The sequence below is a fragment of the Anoplopoma fimbria genome, chromosome 18 (genome assembly GCF_027596085.1).
Source record: "Anoplopoma fimbria isolate UVic2021 breed Golden Eagle Sablefish chromosome 18, Afim_UVic_2022, whole genome shotgun sequence".
In the NCBI taxonomy this organism is placed as follows: Eukaryota; Metazoa; Chordata; class Actinopteri; order Perciformes; family Anoplopomatidae; genus Anoplopoma; species Anoplopoma fimbria.
In genome coordinates, this window is record NC_072466.1 from 7406975 (window position 1) to 7427671 (window position 20697).

The 20697-nt window shown below is 41.2% G+C and overlaps 1 protein-coding gene across 1 annotated transcript in view; it reads left to right on the forward strand.

Annotated features, from left to right (window-relative positions):
- Positions 1-3396, forward strand: part of nbas (NBAS subunit of NRZ tethering complex) — a 151866-nt gene extending 148470 nt beyond the window's left edge. The window contains 2 exon segments of the mRNA XM_054618448.1: positions 3029-3152; positions 3155-3396. Of these exon segments, the coding sequence (XP_054474423.1) occupies positions 3029-3152; positions 3155-3303 (273 nt within the window). The 3' untranslated portion in view covers positions 3304-3396.
- The last annotated feature ends 17301 nt before the right edge of the window (positions 3397-20697 follow it).

Here is a 20697-nt window from a genome sequence, read left to right on the forward strand (position 1 = left end):
AGTCATTAGCGCCCTTTCAGGTCAAATCAAGTCAGATGTATTTGTGCATCCTTTAATCACGGTAATAGCTTCAGAGGGCTCGACTTTTAACAAAGTAGAAATATTGAAGATAAACTCCGGTTCATTACATTTTTGGTCATTTTTGTAGCCGTGCTCACACAGTGGCTCTGTCGATCTGTCGGTCCGCCTCTTTGGTTCAGACCGAAATATCTCAACTACTGTTGGATGGATTGGAATGAAATTTTGTGAATAGATTCATGTCTCCCTCAGGATTCATTGTTAGAACAGAAGTGATCCCCTGACTTCATGTACAACAGCTTAACTTTGTGTTCAGTGTTGTGGTGATGCGGCAAAGTTTGTGAAAAGATGTCCGACAGGGCAGACCAAAGGACTTGTAATTAAACAAATTCCAAGGTTAGCCAAACTTTTTTGAAGTAGGGCTGCAAGTATTAATTATTTAAATAATTGATTAAGCAGATTAATTCTGAGATAAACACTTAGTCTTGTTTTTACAAACAATTAAGCCTGTTTTTACATTGATATAAAATGCAGTAAATGGGCAATTCCTCTCATTGAAACGAGACGCATTTGTCCTTGATAATGAACTTGAACGATTAATCAATTTGCACAATAGTTTTCTCTTCATAATCACTTTTTCATTCATCATTATTGTTGAAGCCTTACTTGTAAAACAAAGGCTGCTTGTAAACAAATTTGTCTCAAATTGTTCTTTTTTTGTCTTTTCTATTGTTTTGTTACAGTCTACACTTGTTCGGCTTATGACTTCTCTGTGAAGCACTTTGAACTGCACTGACCTGCATGAAAGGTGCTATACAAATAAATTCATATACAAATAAGTTTTTATTGATTGATTGATCCAAATTGTACTTTTTACAGACATTTTGGTTTAACCTCTAAACACTTCATGTCTTGTTCACACTTCATCATCTACCCGTTGTATTTCTTGCCTTGTCTTACTTTTTTCTTGTACTGTCACTGTGTTCTGATCTCAGGAAACACTTTGTGAGGACAATATTATCATACCCTTTGAAAAAACAAAGCTCCAACAAACGAATCCTCCTTTGCTCATTTACCCGTGAAGTTTGAAATTATCTTTGTAAGACATTGAGCTTCAAAATAGGTCAGTGTTCCAGAAAGCTCCAGAAAGCGCATGTAGAACATTTGTTCTGGGCCTCTGTTGAGGCTCCGAAATCAAAGGTTTGAAGTGTTAAGTTGTTTTTGAAGTGCCTCTCCTTGGCTCTGGTGTGCATCCAGCCCTCAGAAACAGTTGGAGCACTTAAAAAATGAATGCATCTGATGCTTTCAGTGCCCGTCTGCCTTTCTCCTGATCTCTCCGTCAAACATTTCCCGGCACTTCGTAGCCCTCCCGTCTCTCTCTTGTCTATTCCTTCCCCTTAATTCTCATTATGACCGGATGACCTCCTCGTCCACCTCTGTCTAAGGATTCTAAAATGTCTCCGTCTGTCTTCTCCATCTCCCCCCCTGCCTCCCTCCCTCCCTCCCACAGCTTGTCATGATTCATCTGGTCCCATCTCTGAATGGAAGGGAGAAATTAAGTTATTATTATTCAATTATTCATGCATGACAAACTGTATCTCTATAATTGTGATATATCAACCCTCCGTCTCCCTTTGGAACCAAAGCAACCATGAACTTGTAATGTATTAAAATGGCAAATTACATCCGGAATATTGTCACAGAAACAATGACTTTTTGGGCCAAGTGATAATGTTCTGTTTCAGATCTGCTCGCTTTACTACAAAGTAAAACTTATATGTGCAAATTTTTTTTATCTCCAACTCCACAAGGGGACAGTGTCACTGTCAATGACAGCAGTTGAATGTCTCTGAACTCTGGCGTGAGGCGCTCAGGTTAACTAATACCCAGCCTCACGGGGAAGGTGATGGTTTTTTAACAGTTTTATGTTTTTAAACATGTAATGTCCTTCGAGGACGGAGAACTAGATTTTCGAGGTGAGGGGGAGAAACTCATCCAGCTCTGCCCCCTTTCTCTACTACAGAAGAGAAGGCATGAGCTCCACATTCATAATTGATCCGCCTCAGCTCCAGAAATACCCTGACAGAGACTCGCCGTTGTCTGTGCGTGTGCACACATGCGTGTATAGCTTTTAGCAAGTGCAAGCTTAATAATAGAGACAGCAAACAGGTGAGAGGATGCAGAGGAGACGGGCTGAGTCACAGATGAGCCTTTTCCACCCCAGCACTCAGCCATGCTTCTCTTTGGCCTGTAAACCACTCACAGCAGCCCCAGCAGCATTTTAGCGGTTTGAATTTGCATGCATTTCATTGATGTAAGGAGGCGGAAGATGCGATTAAAACATTACGTAAGTTTTGTTAATGGCTGTGTGAACATGTGTTCAGAAATGTTTTGGTAACCGAGAATGAACCCCTCATAGCTGCAAAGAAGGGTTTCCGTCTGTGTGTGTGTGTGTGTGTGTGTGTGTGTGTGTGTGTGTGTGTGTGTGTGTGTGTGTGTGTGTGTGTGTGTGTGTGTGTGTGTGTGTGTGTGTGTGTGTGTGTGTGTGTGTGTGTGTGTGTGTGTGTGTGTGTGTGTGTGTGTGTACAGTGCTGAGCCGCAGGGTCAACACAGGGTTTGACCCTACACTCTGACCTCATCAAGTTTCTTCAAGCGTGAAACATTGTAATCACACGCAGTCTGGAGAAACTGCAGCAGCAGCAGCAGCAGGAAGCTCCGATACATTGTTTCTGCAGACTTTTCTGCTGCAGCTGGTAAATCTACCAGCATTGTTCATTTTTTAACAGCCAGAAGGTGTTCGGAGTCGGTCTGCTGAGTGAGAGGTGGTGACCTGGCCCACGGACTGATTGTATATTCACCAAAACTGTGGCAGTAACTCTTGGCATCGTTTTGCAGGGATGGAAAAAAAAAAAAAACACACGCAATCACACTTTCAAAGGGGAAGTTAGTTCCTCCTGAATCCATTACCACACGTGTATTTACACTTTCTCCCTTCTCTTTTTTCTTCCAGGAGACCGCTTCCTCCTGCGACGCTGAGCTCCTCTCATTGCTCCTGGACGCGGGGCTCCTGGTGGGCTGCGTCTCCTCGGCCCTGTACCCCCTGCTCAGCTCCCACATGCTGTCCCACCAGCAGGAGGGGGCTGGGACGTCGAGAAAGCCGCCGCCGAGCTGCTGGCGGCGGGATGCGGGCCCGAGGCGGGCTCCCTGCTGCTGGCTCACCGCGGAACCCACCGGGCCCAGTTCACCTTCAACTCTGCCTTGGCGGTTCTCAAGAAGTGGCTGTAAAAGAGGAGGGGAGGGGAGGGGGGGGGGAAATGAGCGCGACGGGGGAGGCAGTTTGGACCGGAGCCACAGACAGGCAGTGATAAAGCAGATTTAGGGGAGCCAAGTGGGAAGGTGTTTAGAGAGGAATTTGGAATTAGATTGGATTGAGATCTGAGGAAATGAGCGTGAGAATAGAAGTTATATCAGATCTCTGCATTTTGTCCTGTTATTGGGTTCATCATCTGAAGGAACGTCATCAGCAGCGGGAGAGTCTGCCTTGAAGAACGGATGCCTTTAATACTGAAACATCTGCTCAATTAGAAACACATACACGAGCCTCTGCTGTCTCTCCTTCATGACTAGGGGCTGATCAGAAAACGCACTTCCTGCTTGCGTTTATATGTGTGCGTGTGTGTGTGTGTGTGTGTGTGTGTGTGTGTGTCCTATTGTGCAATGAAGTAATTGAGCAGTCGCTGAGAAGCAGTGGGTGGATATTAGCCTATTGTTCCGTGACAGGTTTGCCTCTTTGACGTCCCACCGTTAAACACCCTGCCTCTGCTCCATTGTCTTCCCCCTAATAATGTCTAATTAATTCCCTCTAAACAAATTAGCCCCGCAGCTGCCCCGCGCCGTGTGTTTGTGTGTGTGTGTGTATGTATGCGCATGTACAAATATATGCAAGCAGCGACAACCCCGGCAATATCCCGTAGGGTTAATGATGACGAGGAATAAACATGTACGTGTGTGTTTGTGCAAACAGTGAAGCTCTCAGCATGGTGTGTTTCTCTATACAAAACGCAGATGACACATTTAAGATCTGAAATAAAGATAAATCTGATGGAATGAGAACGAGTTTGTAGTATTGTTTTTTTTTTAAATATAATTGTTGATGGAAAACTGCTGTGTTACATTTAAGTCTTTGTAATCGTTTCAATAGATAGTGTGATTTTTTTTTTTCAGAAAAGATTGAAGAGATTTTTCATACTTTATTATTATTTCAGTTTGACCTTTCTTTATAATTAAGTATTATTTTATTAAGATTTATGTTCCATCTTCCACAATGAATGCATTCAAAACATTTGCATTATGATTGCAACATTTTCTCATTGTTCCAAGCTAATTACAGACATGTGACCCAAACATCCAGCGTGTGTTTTTGTTTGCCTTTAAATTCACTTTTTGTTTTTGTGATACAAAAAGATTTTCAATAAAATGCTTTCACCGGTCAGCACGCACGACTTCATAGGCGTTTGGGAGCAGCCAACTGCTTTCAACTACTGTGCTGTCACAAAAAAACATTTGTAACTGTTTTTCTCCCAAGAATTCCAAACAGGCAAACTATGTTTTTGAAAAGTTAGCTGTCGGGTGAAAAAGGAGGGGGGGGGGGGATCAAAGTTTCTGATTTATCTTGTTTGTCAAAGTGTTAGAAGTGTGATTTTTCAGCTGTGAGATCAAAATGAAAACCATGCCGTGGTTCTGACTGCAGGTCCCCAGAGCAGTTTGTGCTCTAAAAAGTCAAACCTGCCCTATCAAAGTAAAAACATCCTTTTAATGATCAGTGGGGGGGGTTACTTATCAATCAGCTCATTCTTCTGAGCAAAACATGAACACAATTTTTTAGCCATATTTTTACAGAAATATTTACAGAAAACATGTTGATGTGTGACCACATCGTTTAAAAGCTGACTGAGAAAAAGTTTCATCGCCCTTTAAGATGTGAAGACAACTTCTCGGAGCATTTTGAATTCTACACTAATGTTTGCAATGTGCTTCAGTTAATTATCCAGATGCAGCTTGTTGAAAAAGTAGCAGTTACTGTTCTTGGTGGCCACCTTCTGGAATTGTGGCACCAGGGGCTTCGAGGCCTATTTAAATCTGTTCAGGCAGTAATAAGCAGATCATGTTTCCATATTTGCTCGTTAACTCTCTCCTGCTGTTCTTAATCCCTTCATTTAATGAATAAACCTCAGAATGATTTCAGCATAGCTTTTTCCGCTGCATCCAAAGACTAAATGGAAGTTAATTTATTTTAATTCCCCGATGGTTACGTTTCTACTTAATACATATTTGTTTGCAATCCCCTTATCTTTTTGTTCCATAAGTGCACAGTGGTATTTGCTTGCCTAACCCCTATGTCATATGCAATACTTCTAGGCTCGCCAAAATAAGAGTATTTTTCCATATCCTGAAATATTCAACAGTAATTCACTTTGGCAGGAAACATTTAAAACAGCTGCCGGAGTAGAGTAGCTCGTATCAGGCAACATAAATTGAATACAAGGCTGTGGCTTTGAGGTATTTACCCTGACAGCAATATTGCTGTGTTTCAGGCACATATATAGGAGATGGGGGTTGGTCGGGTGGGTTGGTGGTCTATATATCAAACAAGAAAGTAATGAATTTCCCCCACCTGTGGTGGGTTAGAGGAAAATGAGACAAGGCTTGTGTCAGTGAGGGGCCACATGAAAATACAGCCAGACACAAAACTATCAGATCTGGTTTATTTTCTTTTGCAGACTTGGCTTCAAGGAAGTGTCAACATTATATCATAAGAGGAAATAATAGTGTAGAGATTAATGGGTCCATTTCACAGCCTTCCACTCCTTCACTCATAGCTATTCTAAACCAGAGTCAGACACTAGTAGTTCTAAAGAAGACTGGGCTTTGCAGTGTTAAAGAAAAAACACTGAAGCTCATCCTCTTGTGTCAGACTAGTTCTGTCAACCTTGCAAAATGAATGAGATTGGTCTCAGACAGTAATTGACCCTGGATTGTTTGCACCCTTCAGCTACAGCAGGAGTCCGTTTTTAAGTCCTTGCCAGCATGAAATCAACTCATTGTGCTGTGTTAACAAGATTACACGAGGTCTCGTTGTCATCAATCTGAAGTGTTTAATCCGCATCAGCCATCAGGTTGATAGAATCAGCGCCAGCGGGCTCCGACCTTTTGGCTTTTAGCATTGTGACAAAGTGGAACATCTCAGATAATGTTCGAGCAAAAAACTACACAACAGGCATTCACATAATTGCAGAAGAGGGAAATTGGACCCATCCAAAATTGTCGTCCATGCAGGTTGATGCTCAGACTATTCTGTGTTAAATAACACTCAGTCGTCGGGGTTGAGGCAGAATTCATTGTGCTCAGTGTAGTGGCGTACCACAAAAGGAACAAAAAAAGAGCATTTGTGTGAGTGTGTACGTACAAAAGACGCACACAGGAAGCAGGCTGATAAGATGCGGGTTCCACACTTACTCACTGCTTTTTTTCCCCCCATTCATTTCAATATGCTTTATTGGCACGACGTTTGACAGTGTTTCCACCCTCAATGTCTGAGTGAGGCTTTTTGCCCTTGAGGTGAGTAATTATACATCTGTGTGCACTGTGTGCCGTCATTTAGCTAAACAAAAAGAAGGAAAATATGTAGAAATCTCTGGAGGAGGAGATGCTAGTAGGGCATACGATAAACGGAAAGAAAGAACGAGATGAGAATAGCTAAAAACAAAAGGAAAAAAAAAGCTAGAGGAGAGCGGAAAATGAGCACCAAGTAGATTAGCACTGCAGTATTTTCTTGGCTCACTATTTTGACCCGTCTCAATCGGCAGGGTTGACCGCCATAAATCCCCTCGGGCCACTCTTGACACCTGAAATACCAAACAGCCTCTCAGTCATGTCCACACAGCACTTGCGTCACATTTGGCAGCAGACTTTCAGCCAGGATACAAGGAGAAAAGATTCTAGGTGACAAGTTTGTCACTTGAAACATATTCTGTTCTTTATTTATTTACTGAATTCATGCTTTTTCTTCTCCCACTGCTGCCTGACCACATTTCTTCTGCTCTCTTTAAAGCGGTGATCAGTATTTTTGATGGTAAACTAGGGGTCAAACGAGGATGTCTTGTAAGGTGATGAACTGTCAGAGATTTATCCCCTCACTCTACAGTTCCCCTTTTTTTTTTAGCATATTTCAGCTTCTATTTTTGAATTTCCAGAATGCAACTTTACTGTCTTATTCACTTTAGCCACTCTCATAGCCATTCTTAATGTTTTTGACCTCAGCTGTTTAAAGTGAAAAACCTACTGTACACTACCCTCCTAGCACCAAACGGCAGACAGACAATGTCAGCTAAAAGGCAACTGTTTGCTAACACGTCCACAATATTACATTTATAAGCTGTTTTCGCCATCACATCTGTTAGCCAGACATCTTGTTGCTATCAGAATTTAAAATGTTTCTTTGTTGTTATCAGCTGTCATGTCTGTGTCCGTCTCTTAAGTCTTCTATTTAAACGTGTAACAGTACGTTGTTTGTGTGTTCAAATACATGTGAGAGTTTTCAAAAAAAAATAAAAATTGACAAATCTTTCTTCAAAGTGGCCTCTCCCACTGTCATTATGGGCCCTTATGACATCTCATGAATATAAAACCACTTTGTGTTTTCCACAGAAACTCCATTGAGTCCTGCATAATAATCACGCTTTTGAGAACTGATGAAAAGTTGATGCTGACAAAAGCATGCTGAGTATTTAAGAGCTCCGGTCTATTTAGATCTCAGCCTTCAAGTTCGCTTTCAGGTTGTACTACTATTTCAAACTTACCTGAAATTCAATGTCACTTTTTTTTGACTGTTGCCTTGATTAAACATTTGAGTCATACCTCTTAACTAACACATTTTTCATTCACGTAGAGCTGAACTTGACCTACACACTTCATTGTACTCTTGACATTGAGCGTCACTACTGAAGGAGCCTTGGTGAAGATTGATAATGAAAGTTTCAGGGATTTGTTTACACCGGATTGCTTCTAATGGATTTAACTACTGAGACAATCTTCCTCTCATGAACTATTTTCTCTGTGTGTGTATCATTTCAAACGTTTCTGTTCTCACAAGCGTCACAATGTCTTTTGGGGCTTTTGCTTGTTTGCACAGATAGACTGCAGGCAACTGAGGGAAAATGTTGTCTACCTCCCATACTGCTGGGGTTTGGTAAACAAGGCGTCACAACCTGTCAAGTGTCAGCACCATTTTTCTTTTTATCTGTCAGAAGAAGCTCTCGATGCAGGCAGTGTGAGCTATCATTGCAATCCATCCAGAAGGTGAGAGAGTAAGGGGGAGAGGAGGCAGAGGAGGGAAAGAATTTGTGTCCCCCCCAGGGGGGGAGGCTGAATGAAACTCTCTCCTCCGCTGAAGTGAGGTTATCGTTTTGAAACAAGGCATTTAACTTGCGCCTACGAGTCCTCTGTGGAGTCTGCAGTGTGAGAGGAAGAGAGGAGAAAACATGTAAGCAGAGTAAAAAATTGTGTTTGCATTCCAGGAAATCCCTCACACGCCTTCTACCTTGTCAACAGACTGAATCCTGGGAAATCATTCACCCTCCAAGGCCGTGTTTGTTTCCTTTACACTTTCTTCTTTTTTTCATCCATCCCGTCTTACCCATCTCTGACCCGCAGCCTTGCCCTCCACAGAGTGACTGTCTGTCTAGTACCATGAAATACAAACACATACAAATAAAACCCCTTCTACAACGATTCTGCACAGGGAGTTGTATAGTATTGAATATAAAGAATGGAAGAAAAAGTTAAGTAAGTAGGAGGTCAGATAGGCAAGCGAGATGGGAATTGACAGAAGGTCAAACAAGATGATGACTAAAGAGACAAATAGGAGCGATTAATAGAAGGCCTGAAGATGTGGGATTTGTATCACATGAGAGGGCTTCAGTAAAAAAAGAATAACAGAGAGAGAGAGAGAGAGAACAAGGACGTTGGTGCTGGCCTGCAAGCTCTAGTAGCACTGCAGTGAAAAAAGGTAACACTGAAATATGTATCAAAAAATGGTCTTTTATCACATTTTATCCCTTTGAAACAGGTAATTGCACTTATATTGCAGGATTTACTATGAGTACGTATTGACAAATCTAGTCTTTGAGGTTTAGTAGCAGGCTTGTAATGTATCATTAGACAAAATGGGGATCCACATGTTTAAACAAAGTTTCTGTTTGCATTCAGTGTTGTTTACCAAATGCATTGTTTAAATCGGAATTTCAATTTTGCATGTTTGATACTTTCAGACCAGCATCCAACAATGAAAGCCTGAACAAGAACTTCTTCAACGGGCTCGTGTCTGCTCTCGTGGGGCCTAAGCTACTGCTAGCTGCTGATTCAGACTTGAGGTAAGCCCTACTCAATCCCCTGCCACACACACACAATCTTCCACATACACTGTTGAGATACAGACAGACAGATACAGACACTGAGCTGATTAACGTCCATTCTTGTCACATTATTGGGGCACTTCTCCAGGATCTGTTTCTCCACTCCATCAGTCGTAGATTTGGGATCTTTGCCCTTTGTTATTGTAGCTGATAGGATAGCGACATATGGATACGGGCATCATTTCTTGCAAACAGCGGAACTTGTATTTAGCTCGCCAAAGAATCACACGTTGCAACTCTATTAACTCAGCTTGTGTATCTCTGCCATGCTTTATTGACTGTCGCTGAAACAAATGAATGTATGCGTTATGTTATCATGACCAACATTGTTTCTGGTTGCAGAGTATTGAAGAGTGTGATATTGCTTCATGTGTGAATAATTTAAGGAATATTGTTGTTGGCGTAGCAGCAGTAGTTGCGTCTTTGCGATTGAAAGCTGATTTTAAGCATTTTGTGGAGGCATGTTAAACCCTTTGTTGACTGCCTGGGCTTTGTATTTGTTTGATTGCTGCTTATAAATTACGTTTTTTCCTGTCAATTAGTTGTGTTGCTCTTTTTTGTGGTTTTGCTGGTACGTCCGCGTCTTGCTTAGTCACTCACTGCCAATCACAGCTGTAGTTCAGCGTAGTTACTGCTTGGTTCGGTAAGTTGAATCTTGTAGTGGCTCAAATATTAAGTAGGGTGTCTACTTCAAATGTGAAGGAATTTTGTCTAACTGATTTTGGATGCAATGTGAGGCAAGATACAGCCAACAAGTTGTTCTTCACGACCCTTGAAACTAGATCCCAAGATGGAAGTTGAGCGGCAAAGCGACCGTCAGGAAAAAAAATTGAAAGAAAGTCATTGTTCAAGCCTTGTATAATATGATCTTACAACTGATCCTAAAAGCGTTTCTCTTCAACCGATGACCAATAATCAGAGTTTATCTGAGAGCGTTATTAAAATCGCTTGAAACTCTTGACATCTGAAGAGTCATATTTGACTTTGAATGTATTTTTCAACTTGTAGAATTTCTTAAAACAAGTGAAACATTTTGCCAGCAGCATAAGGTTCTTCTCAAAAGTTGAAACGTGGCAGAATGAGGCCGATCATGAGAATGACACTTGATACGCCGAAACTGATGAAATGAGTTGATTTGCATTGGAGACACATGAATGTAACTCTCACAGCTGGTGGAGAGTCTGATTGATTGTAATACTTAATAATAGATCAATATGATATCTTTTTTTCCTTCGCTGTAATTCCATAGAGGCAGTTCTGCACTGCCTGTGTGAATACTACCATATGGGAACTAAAAGACGGAATTAGAGTCGGGAGCAACGGGAGGTTATGACATCACACAAATGTCTTTGAGCTTTCGAAAAGTGTTGCTATGAGCATGGCATGTTTCCATAACAGCTGCTTTATTACATTGAGTATGAAAAAAAAGTGTTAACGGGTTGTATTTCACACATCGTCATTAACGCCCCATCCTCATTTACAGGGACACACTTATTCACATGCTCAAAGCTTTTACTGACTGCCATATGTTTCCCAAACTGTTTCGGAGAATGAAAGAGAGAGAGGGAGCTGACTGGAGACCTGTGACAGAGCAGCGAGGGTGGAAGTGCAAAAGTGGGGGTCCAGAATGACTGGATGATTGTTTTTTGACAGAGCTGAAGCAAGAAGCAAAGCAGGAGATGCCAGGAGAGGGGGATCATGTGGAACGCAGATCTACCAAATCAATATGAGTAGCAGGGGTGATGTTTTTATATTATTTATATTTTTCACAGATCGCGCTGTAAAAACGAGTGTGCTGTGTCTTTTTTTTTTTTTTAAACACATCAAAAGGAGGAGGAGAGAAATGGATGGAGAGCTGGAGGGATGGAGCAAGGGAGAGGAGTAGAATGTCTGTGTAATACTTCAGACTAAGTGGAGTAAAAGTTTCATCAGCAGTGTGTGTGTGTGTGTGTGTGTGTGTGTGTGTGTGTGTGTGTGTGTGTGTGTGTGTGTGTGTGTGTGTGTGTGTGTGTGTGTGTGTGTGTGTGTGTGTGTGTGTGTGTGTGTGTGTGTGTTTTGGGGAGCACTCAGCTACCTGTGTGTGCAGGTATGTTTTTGTGTGCGTGCAATACACCCTCATGTATGTAGAAATACTGTCTGTGTGTACTGGTGTGTGTTTTCACCATGCGTGTGTGTGTGTGTAGCATCTCTTCATCAGCAATCAGTTGCTCATTCATGTCGATCTCTTTGGCTGAATGAGGCAAATTACCTGCTTTGCCAGCAACTTGCGTGGGTTTTTTTCTTGGAAAAGAGAAAAGAATGAAAGAAAAAATTACATGAGGAGAAATTTCAAGAAAAATAAATAAATTTGACAGTTCTGTCGTAACTAGGAAACGGCATCTGCTGAGGAAGAGCATGTGATACGACAGAAAGCTCCAGTACAGCTACAAAATTCTATGTTCAATCTCTTCACTCCCACTGTTTCCTTAGAAACTCAGGATCTGCAGCCAAATCTTATTCAAAGCTTGACTCATCAATTTTAAATTCAGATCCCAACATATTCAAAGATTGTTGGGAAGACAGGCTGAATTTGTGGGGAGGGATGTGTATAAATGTGTATTTGCACAAGACATTGAGAATATTTACAGCTGATGACAGGAAAACATGGAGCCTAAGGTTTGAACATTTGACTCAGTGTAAACATCGTATAGCTTCAGTGACGAGTTGAAACAAGTTGGCACAGAATATGTGAGGATGCTGTCAGATAGTGTGGAATAAAATGCTTTTCCAAGTTAAAAGCTACTTGTAAGGGAAAATATAAAAGGAAAATTGGATTTTAAGAGACACTTTTACCTGGTTAAAGCCCCTCAAAACATGGATTCAAATTTGCATATTTCTCTATAACAGTAAATATTCATGTCTAATTAAGCAATAATCTTAGTTAAAGTGCAATAAATTAACTTAAGGTATTATTTTTTATAAGAGTTAAGAGCTGTGTGATCAGATTTGATTGACAGTGGCCTGGCACCAAAACTGTCATCACTTTTGATTTGTTGCACAGAAATATATGACATCACTCACTTCAAACCTGACTTTGGGATTAATTCTATGTCCAAGTAAAATCCCATCACTCAGAGTAATAAAATGATTGAGAAAAAGGCTTTCAAGTTAATCTAAATAGAGGGAAATCATACAGTATGCACACCTTCAAGTGTTTACTGGAGAAGCTTCTGGTTTCCTCTGAGCAAAACTTTTCCCAACGATCCAACATAATGAGAGACAAATCGAAGGGAAACTGAGTACGGCAGCGACAACAGGACCAACAGGTGTTTGTGTTTCTAAGGAATTCAAGCCAGAAGAGAATGAGGCAATCAGTTACCATGGTGACGGTGAAGGAGGAGGAGCAACAGCAGCAGGAGGAGGAGGAGGGGTTGTTGGGTGGCTGTTTCTGCAGAACACTTTCGTTGGGAGAGTGTCACTTACAGGCTTTGATGATGATAAGGGTTGCTGCCGGGGTAAACAACATCAGAGCTTTAAAATACTGAGAGAATTGGGCACTCGAGAGGATCAGGTTGTGCTTGCTAACAGCTTTTTTTTCTCTCCTCCTCCTCCCTCTTACTTACCCCCAACAACATCTGCCTGTCTGTCTCCATCTACTCACACACACACACACACACACACACACACACACACACACACACACACACACACACACTGACGCTCACCCATCAACCCAGGCTTCCTGCTTCTCCAACCCCTCAGCAGGTGAACCGCTAGCCTTGTGATGAATGGCAAAGATCGGCGTAACCATGGCAACACTCTGACACAGACTTCCATCTGTGTGCAGGGTGGGCATTTGGTCAAACACATTTTTTTTTTTTTTAAATAAATAAATATAGTACTGTACTTTTGGTGTGTGCTTTCATGTGAGTGTGTGTCCTGTGGTGAGGAGTTTATCGGATTGCTCTTTTTTGTAGGGTGTGACGTCCTCCGGGGCTCGTTAATGCGTCACACAGTGAATGAATGTCACACCGCCACTGGATAGATGTCATCAAGCATGCTCCAGCGAACGCTACTCTCACTTTCACAGGGTGAGAGAGAGAGAGAGAGAGAGAGGGAGGACAGGCAATGAGGTTGGGGTGGAGGGGGAGTGATGGAGCGAGGCAACAATCACAATGGGCAGGCAGCGAAGCTTTTGAAGCCAAATGAAAAGGCAGATAAAGAAAAAAAGGGGGCGTGTAGAAAAGGGCAATGGAAAGAAGAGGCAAAAAAATATAATAATACAGATAACACTTCTGGTAAAAAAAAACAGAAAAGAAAAAAAGAGTGGGAGGAAGATCCAGAGCAAGACGAGGAGAAGTGATGAATTGAGAAAGGAATACGGTGAGAACTGCAATGGAGATGCGAGCAAAGTGACAAGGATGTGTGTGTGTGTGTGTGTGTGTGTGTGTGTGTGTGTGTGTGTGTGTGTGTGTGTGTGTGTGTGTGTGTGTGTGTGTGTGTGTGTGTGTGTGTGTGTGTGTGTGTGTGTGTGTGTGTGTGAAAATGACAGCTGAAAGAGCAGTAGTGTGCGTCTACGTGTGTGTGTGTGTGTGTGTGCTGAGAGAGAGAGAGAGAGAGACAGATGAGGGAGGGAGAGATGAGAGCAGTGGAGGATGTTGAGCTGAAATCTTAACTAACAGAAGCGTTGGCACCACACTGAGAGGAAGAACTGAAACCAGACATCAGGGCTTTAGGCTAATTAAGAAAAAAAAAAGACACTATAAGTGTGTTTCTGTGTGTGTGTGTGTGTGTGTGTGTGTGTGTGTGTGTGTGTGTGTGTGTGTGTGTGTGTGTGTGTGTGTGTGTGTGTGTGTGTTGCCACAGTGTGCAGCCAATGTGGATAAAGTTGTGCGTGTGTTTGGGTATGAGAAAGAAGTAAAAGCAAGGTGTTCACGCGCGAGTTGTCTTTGCTCGACTGTAACAACATGTTTCTTCATAAGACAACTTACCTTACTCTTCCTTCCTCTCTTCCTAATTTTAGTTTCTCATCTTACTCACATCCCTGTCACATGTCAAACTGCTGCCTCTGTTTGTGTGTGTTTGTGAGCGTCTTCCTTTCCACGGGTGTTTTTTTACCGGCTTAATTACCAAAAGATAACCATCTGGCAGTGAAATGAGCTTCAGGGATCAGGCATCAGCACAATATTGTCTCCTTGTTAGTTGGGTCATAGTGTTGATTGCTATTCAACGTGACTGAACTGCAGTTAGGATGCAGTAATATAATATGACACTTTGTAAACCGTGATCCATATGTTATCATAGTGCTCTTGACATTACATTTAAATCCCCCCTCCTCTGTTTTTAATGGCGTTGGCCATCATTCCTATCGGTTATGATAACATTTATTGATCGACTTTGTCTTGAGACGTGCTGAATTTAGTTCTCTTTGTAAGGATTAAGGCAAAGCTGGAGGATTGTGCGTGTCTTTCCCTTGAGTGATCATGTGACTGCTTGTGTTTCTTGCCCTTTTGGACGCCCCTCAGGCAATTTTACCACATGCTCAGATTTCAGGAATAGGAAAACTAAGAAAAATAGAATCAAAAACAGAACTGTCTTTTACCATATATGAAATATAGAAACACCCTTGGATACTTGTGATAGCAGCAAACACTCCTTGAGAGAAATACAGCACAAGAGCAGCAGGTGTATCTGTTTACCGCTCCGCCAAACAAACTCACGTTGTTTAAGAACAGAAGTCAGTCAATAATAATTGCAACTTCAGTCTAATTGTATGCTGTGCTAAAGGCAAGATGCAAAAAAACAAAAAAATTATCCAGCAGAAGCCTCGACTAGCAAAACAATGCTTGATCCTACATTTCCCATAGTGCAACTCAATAATGTATTTTCAGTAGACTCAATCTGTCTGTATTAAAATGTGTAGTTTTCAAGCTTGAGCCCAGTTTTATAGTGATTTAGAAATGCACAATTTGAGGTGTTGCCCTTCAGCATCCATCAGCAGTCGGTGTAGGTTGAGCTGTTGGTACTGTGGCTCTTTCACTTCACAGCTTTGAGCTTGTTGTCGCCGCGGCCACCGGAGAGTTGCTGTTTATTCAGTTTTGCTGGTGTCCTCTCACCACTCTACATCTGTTCTTGAACACCTGTACTCCTCCTGTCAGCATTTCTGTGTCTGAGTCAGCGTCTGTGTCAGAGTCGGGATATCTGGACCGCTTGGGTTTTTCACATCAATGACATCAGTGTTTGTGTTTCGTCTGTCCTCCTCGGCTGACTGAGCAAGTTTTGAAGTGTCCTGTTGATCCCAGAAGGCTGAGCATGACTCGAGCCAGTTTGGTTGTCTTAGAGGTGTCACAATTTCTTGACTTCTTCAGGTTCCTCCTGTCTTGGAAGATTTACAACCACAAACAAGTGGGTTTAACATTATTTTCTTGGAATCAAAAATGTGTACGTCTTATGTCAAACTCTTCAGGATTTTCTCAGAAGGACCTAACTTAAATTAACTAATCATAAATATCTTTACACAATGAGTCCATGTACAAATATGAATTATAAAAGTTTACAGTAATTGTACCAAGGTTGCAACAAAGCTAACAGACAAGTGATTGTAACGTTATTTAAACATGTCAAGTTCTTTTTGTAGGACAAATTTAACCAATTCAGCCAAAGAAAATTCATGCTTGAGCTATTGTTTCCTCTCTTCAGTGTAGTGGAAGATTGGCATTATTTCATATTTCAAATATTGATTTTCCACTGTTTTTGTACAAATTCTGTGTTAATAAAAACAGGTGGAAGGAAATTCAAATACAGTCTGAACCTGGCCACGCAGTTCAACGACCTCAATGTCAGAATATTTTTTTTATCCTGCTCAAAATAGACTCATATTATATGTTGGATGATAATATAATGGTTTTTGCTTCAAGATGCCTCCTGTTGTAATAAAACAGCACAAATGTAAAGAATAACTTAACGCCAGGCTGTTATTAAGTGTTTACTGACTAAATATCCTCTAGTAAACCTGTTATCCTTCAAAGCCCATGCTTAAATAAATAAAATATAATATTAATAGTAATGTTTTTATGGGCACGTATGGTGATAGTCTTCTGAAGGTTTATGAAATGACGTCTGTTAGTGCAACTCTGATGAGAACACAAAATGCTAACTTGAGCATTATGGTAAAAAAAGTAGAAAAGGAGCAATTTGCTTCATCATCATATCCTACTTTACTTTTAAATAAATCCCCACGATTCTCTATTTTTATCTACTATGAATCACTTTGTCTGCATATTTGTCCCAGAAACTTAATATTCATATTGTAAATAGACTGCAACCCTGTTTTTATAGATAAATGTGTGCCTTCTCGGCCACCAGTGGTGCTGCTGAATTACTTTCTCTGTTTGCTCAAACACTGCCCGTCCCTAAAATCCCTCACAGCTCCCATTCATGGCAGCACATTGAATTATAACAAATCCACCTACAAATCAATGCGTGTTCACATTTCAAGCGTAATCTCCGTCGTCCGTAAATCAATCGGCTCAAACAGAATCGTCCCGTCTGATTGGGGTTTGGGCCGTGGCCTCTGTTCCACCGGGACCTGCAGGCAATCAAAGGCGGTTACCCTCGAATCATTCAAACATGAGGGGGGGATCAAAACTCATATTTAGACCACCTGTTCTCACAAGTCCATTCCAATACTGGGGGAAAAAAATGAAAGCAAGACTATCGATGAGATCGACTGTGGCTTGTTTTGGCTTCTTAGGCAAATAGGATGTCGATTTAGTTTGAAAAAAATGCTAATTGACTTCAGCCAGATTAATTCAGTTCTCCAGTGAGTAATTAAGTTGATACCTGTGGCGTTTTGTGTACATTTTACCCATCCACTCAAAAAGCCACGTTTTCTTGTGGCGCAGCCTTTTCCAATACTCCAATAGACAATGAAAAGCCTCGTAATGAATGACACACTTACCTGCAGAGCCATGTATTAGAGTGAAAGTCTCTTCTCTTCCTCTCTGTTTGCAAAGCACTAAAAGGCAGTGCACAGAGATTATTTGTCTGATTATAACCTGATTGAGCCCCTGCCTCACTCTTCATACACAATCAGCACTGAAATGGACGCAATAATATCAAAGTTTTCCATCAATTTTACTCAATCCATTCCATTGCCATAGCAACTAAATACAAAAACAACTCAGATTGTTTCATGTTTTGTTCATCAATTTCACTGATTGGGGAAAATAAGAAGCCTAACACAAGTAAACAGCGAGTTTATTGTCAGTTTATGGACCAAAGATGTCTTTTTCAGGAGCACCATAGGCAGAGCGGCAGTACACACAGAGGTATTGTAATAGTGCCTTCTTCTTTTGAGGACACACACCACTTGAGACCTCTTGCATGTTTGATAGCCAAGTCCTTTAATCTTTGAAACAAACACATACTGTTTGGCCTCTACATGAAGTGAGCCACAGCATGCTTTTTGCCTTGGTGAGACTTACTCTTTATTGTCCTCTGACCAAGGTTTGCACAGAGCATGTCATTACAGAAGAGTGAGCTTCATAGTAAAGAATGTAACAAACCATTTTCAACCCTCAGAGAGAATAAACAAGACTTCTTATGTCAAACATTCCATGTTTCATCTCTGCAATAACAAAGCTACTTTTACCATCTGTCTGCCAATACACCATATACTGTAGCAGTCAATGAAGAGCCAATAAAAAGTGTTTAGGACATTTATGACCAAGGTTTTTAGCTACCAACCACTTCAAAATTCCACCTCAATGATTGCTTATAGGTGCAGACTACACATTTTCATATTTGGCAGCCTATGACACACTCACAGGTTGGTGGTAAGATGGTTCCAACATCTTTGGAAGCCCCAAAAAGGGGCTAAAAAAATTGCAAAGTACTGCCGTTTCTGCAAACATTGGCAGCCGCTATATAAGCCGGAGACCGACGGTGAACTGAGTTGGCCTACAATGTTTTTTACTGTGAAGACCTATGTCAGTAGTCCATGATTATGTGAGAATGTATTCTAGTGCACCTTTAATATTTCTAGCATTCTTCTCTATTGGGACATAAATAAATTGTTAAAATGTGTGTTTTTGTGATGCGTTTGGAGACGAATGAGATGTATCGAGGGAAAAACAACAGGCCGGTGATATTTTCAGTGTGTGGAATAATGTTTTGATGCACTGATGTGTGAATATATGATTAGGAAGAATGCAACCAAATGTGTGTGTTTGTATGTGTGTGAGTGTGTGTGCAGATTTTCTGTGAGGACTTTTTTTAGTAAATGTATTCTCAAGTCTCGGCTGGCTGAAATGATGATGACTATAATCAAGAGGGTACCTTCCCATCACACCCACCTCAAATGCTGCGATGACATTTCCAAAGGTGCGTGCTAGATGGAATATTAAAAACGCCGTGTCACACCAACTCTTTTAATGGCCTGTCATTGTGCCTTAAAAGCCGCTTGACATTTCCTGTCAAGGTCCCCGGCTGTGTGGTTTGGCTTTTTGAAGTTTTGCTGGAGTTTAATCCATTGCTTTGGATTTTGTACATGCTTTATGTGCATTTGTTTCTCTCACTTCTGTGTAGTTATGGTTTCACACTGAGTGAGAAAGGTGCACATTATTTTTAACTCTTTAAAGATTATATAATGAGTTAAAAGAAGAAATGATTGTTTGATTGGCTTAAAGGGTGACAAAAGAAGTGTGTGAGAATACATTTAGAAAGAGCAACAGGGAAGAGGATTGGACATAAAAAGAGTGTATGTGTGTTAGTGTGTGTGTGTGTGTGTGTGTGTGTACAATAGGTAGGTCAGCATCTCTCCATTACTCTATCTATCTTGTTGACTGAAATGGAGCAGGACAGCCCCTCAAAATACTTTGCACACACACTCGCTCAAACCTGCGGACCTGGTAAGATCAGCGGTACCAAAACAAAAAAAGGAGAATCCCTCGGGATTTGTGGGTAGGGAGTAACCACCATGTCATGTCACACCACGCTGCCTTATCGCTCTTCTTTTGCTTCCTTTCTTTCCCTCTGCAGTAGCTGCTATCCTCCATCTTCCTTCCCTCCATCTTTCTCTCTCGTCCCTGAAGCTTTTGCATGCTGAGGCTCATCCAGGCACCGGAGACGTGCCTGGAATCGATTGTCTGATTAATACAGGAGACAAACACAATTAAAAATTGATTTGAGGCTCTATATTGACCGCTGTGAATAATTAAGCGAGGTGTCACAGCCGCGTGACTTTATGCACATGGTCGTGTGTATGTACTGCATATTCCGATATTGTTGAGGACATATGCTGCTTTAAAGCAAGTGGCCTCCAGTTTTTATAAGACATCCCACTCACAAGCTGCTGTATATTTCTAAGGTAGAATTAACTCTGCTGGTTTGGTTGCATATAAACACTGACTTTTAATTAGTGTCAGTCTCATTATTCGCTCTTAAAGCTGATGTGGCTTCAATTCAGTTTGATCTATGTGTTAATGTAACAGTATTTATTTCACACCGTGCATGTTAGAGAGTTCATTTAACACTGAAGTTTTATTTGGGATTTTTTTAGATGTGACTGTTAACATTGTGTGTGTCTGTGTGTGTGTGTGTGTGTGTGTGTGTGTGTGTGTGTGTGTGTGTGTGTGTGTGTGTGTGTGTGTGTGTGTGTGTGTGTGTGTGTGTGTGTGTGTGTGTGTGTGTGTGTGTGCTGAGGGGGGATGTTTACAGGATGAATTGCTTTTTCTATTAAGTCATTACACACAATACTGTATCTCTCAGACCTCAATGGTTTCATTTAGAGAGAACATGGATTCATTTTGACACTTGGCTGCCGCAGTATAGGGAAAAAAAAAAGCAGCTGACGGCCAAATTGGGGGCATTGTGATTTCACCACTCTGCATTTTTAGGAACACTTTGCGGGTGGAATTTCTGACAAATTTGGAGAGATGATGTATTTTGCTCGGTTACATTCAAATAAATACGGCATTGTCCTTAAAAGACATATTTATAAACTTGCAAAAGCACTAAATCCTGCACTTAAGGGGCAGAATGAGTAGGATTTGAAACTGCAACCAACAAATCCTATTCATACTGCCTCCGAAGAGAAACAGGAAACTTAACTTAAATACAAATAAATTATGAAACTTTGACTGAGCTGTAGTTTTGGTGTGAGGGTGTATGTTTGCATATGGCCTTGAAGATATTTATACATTCAGTAATCACCAACCAGTTTTAC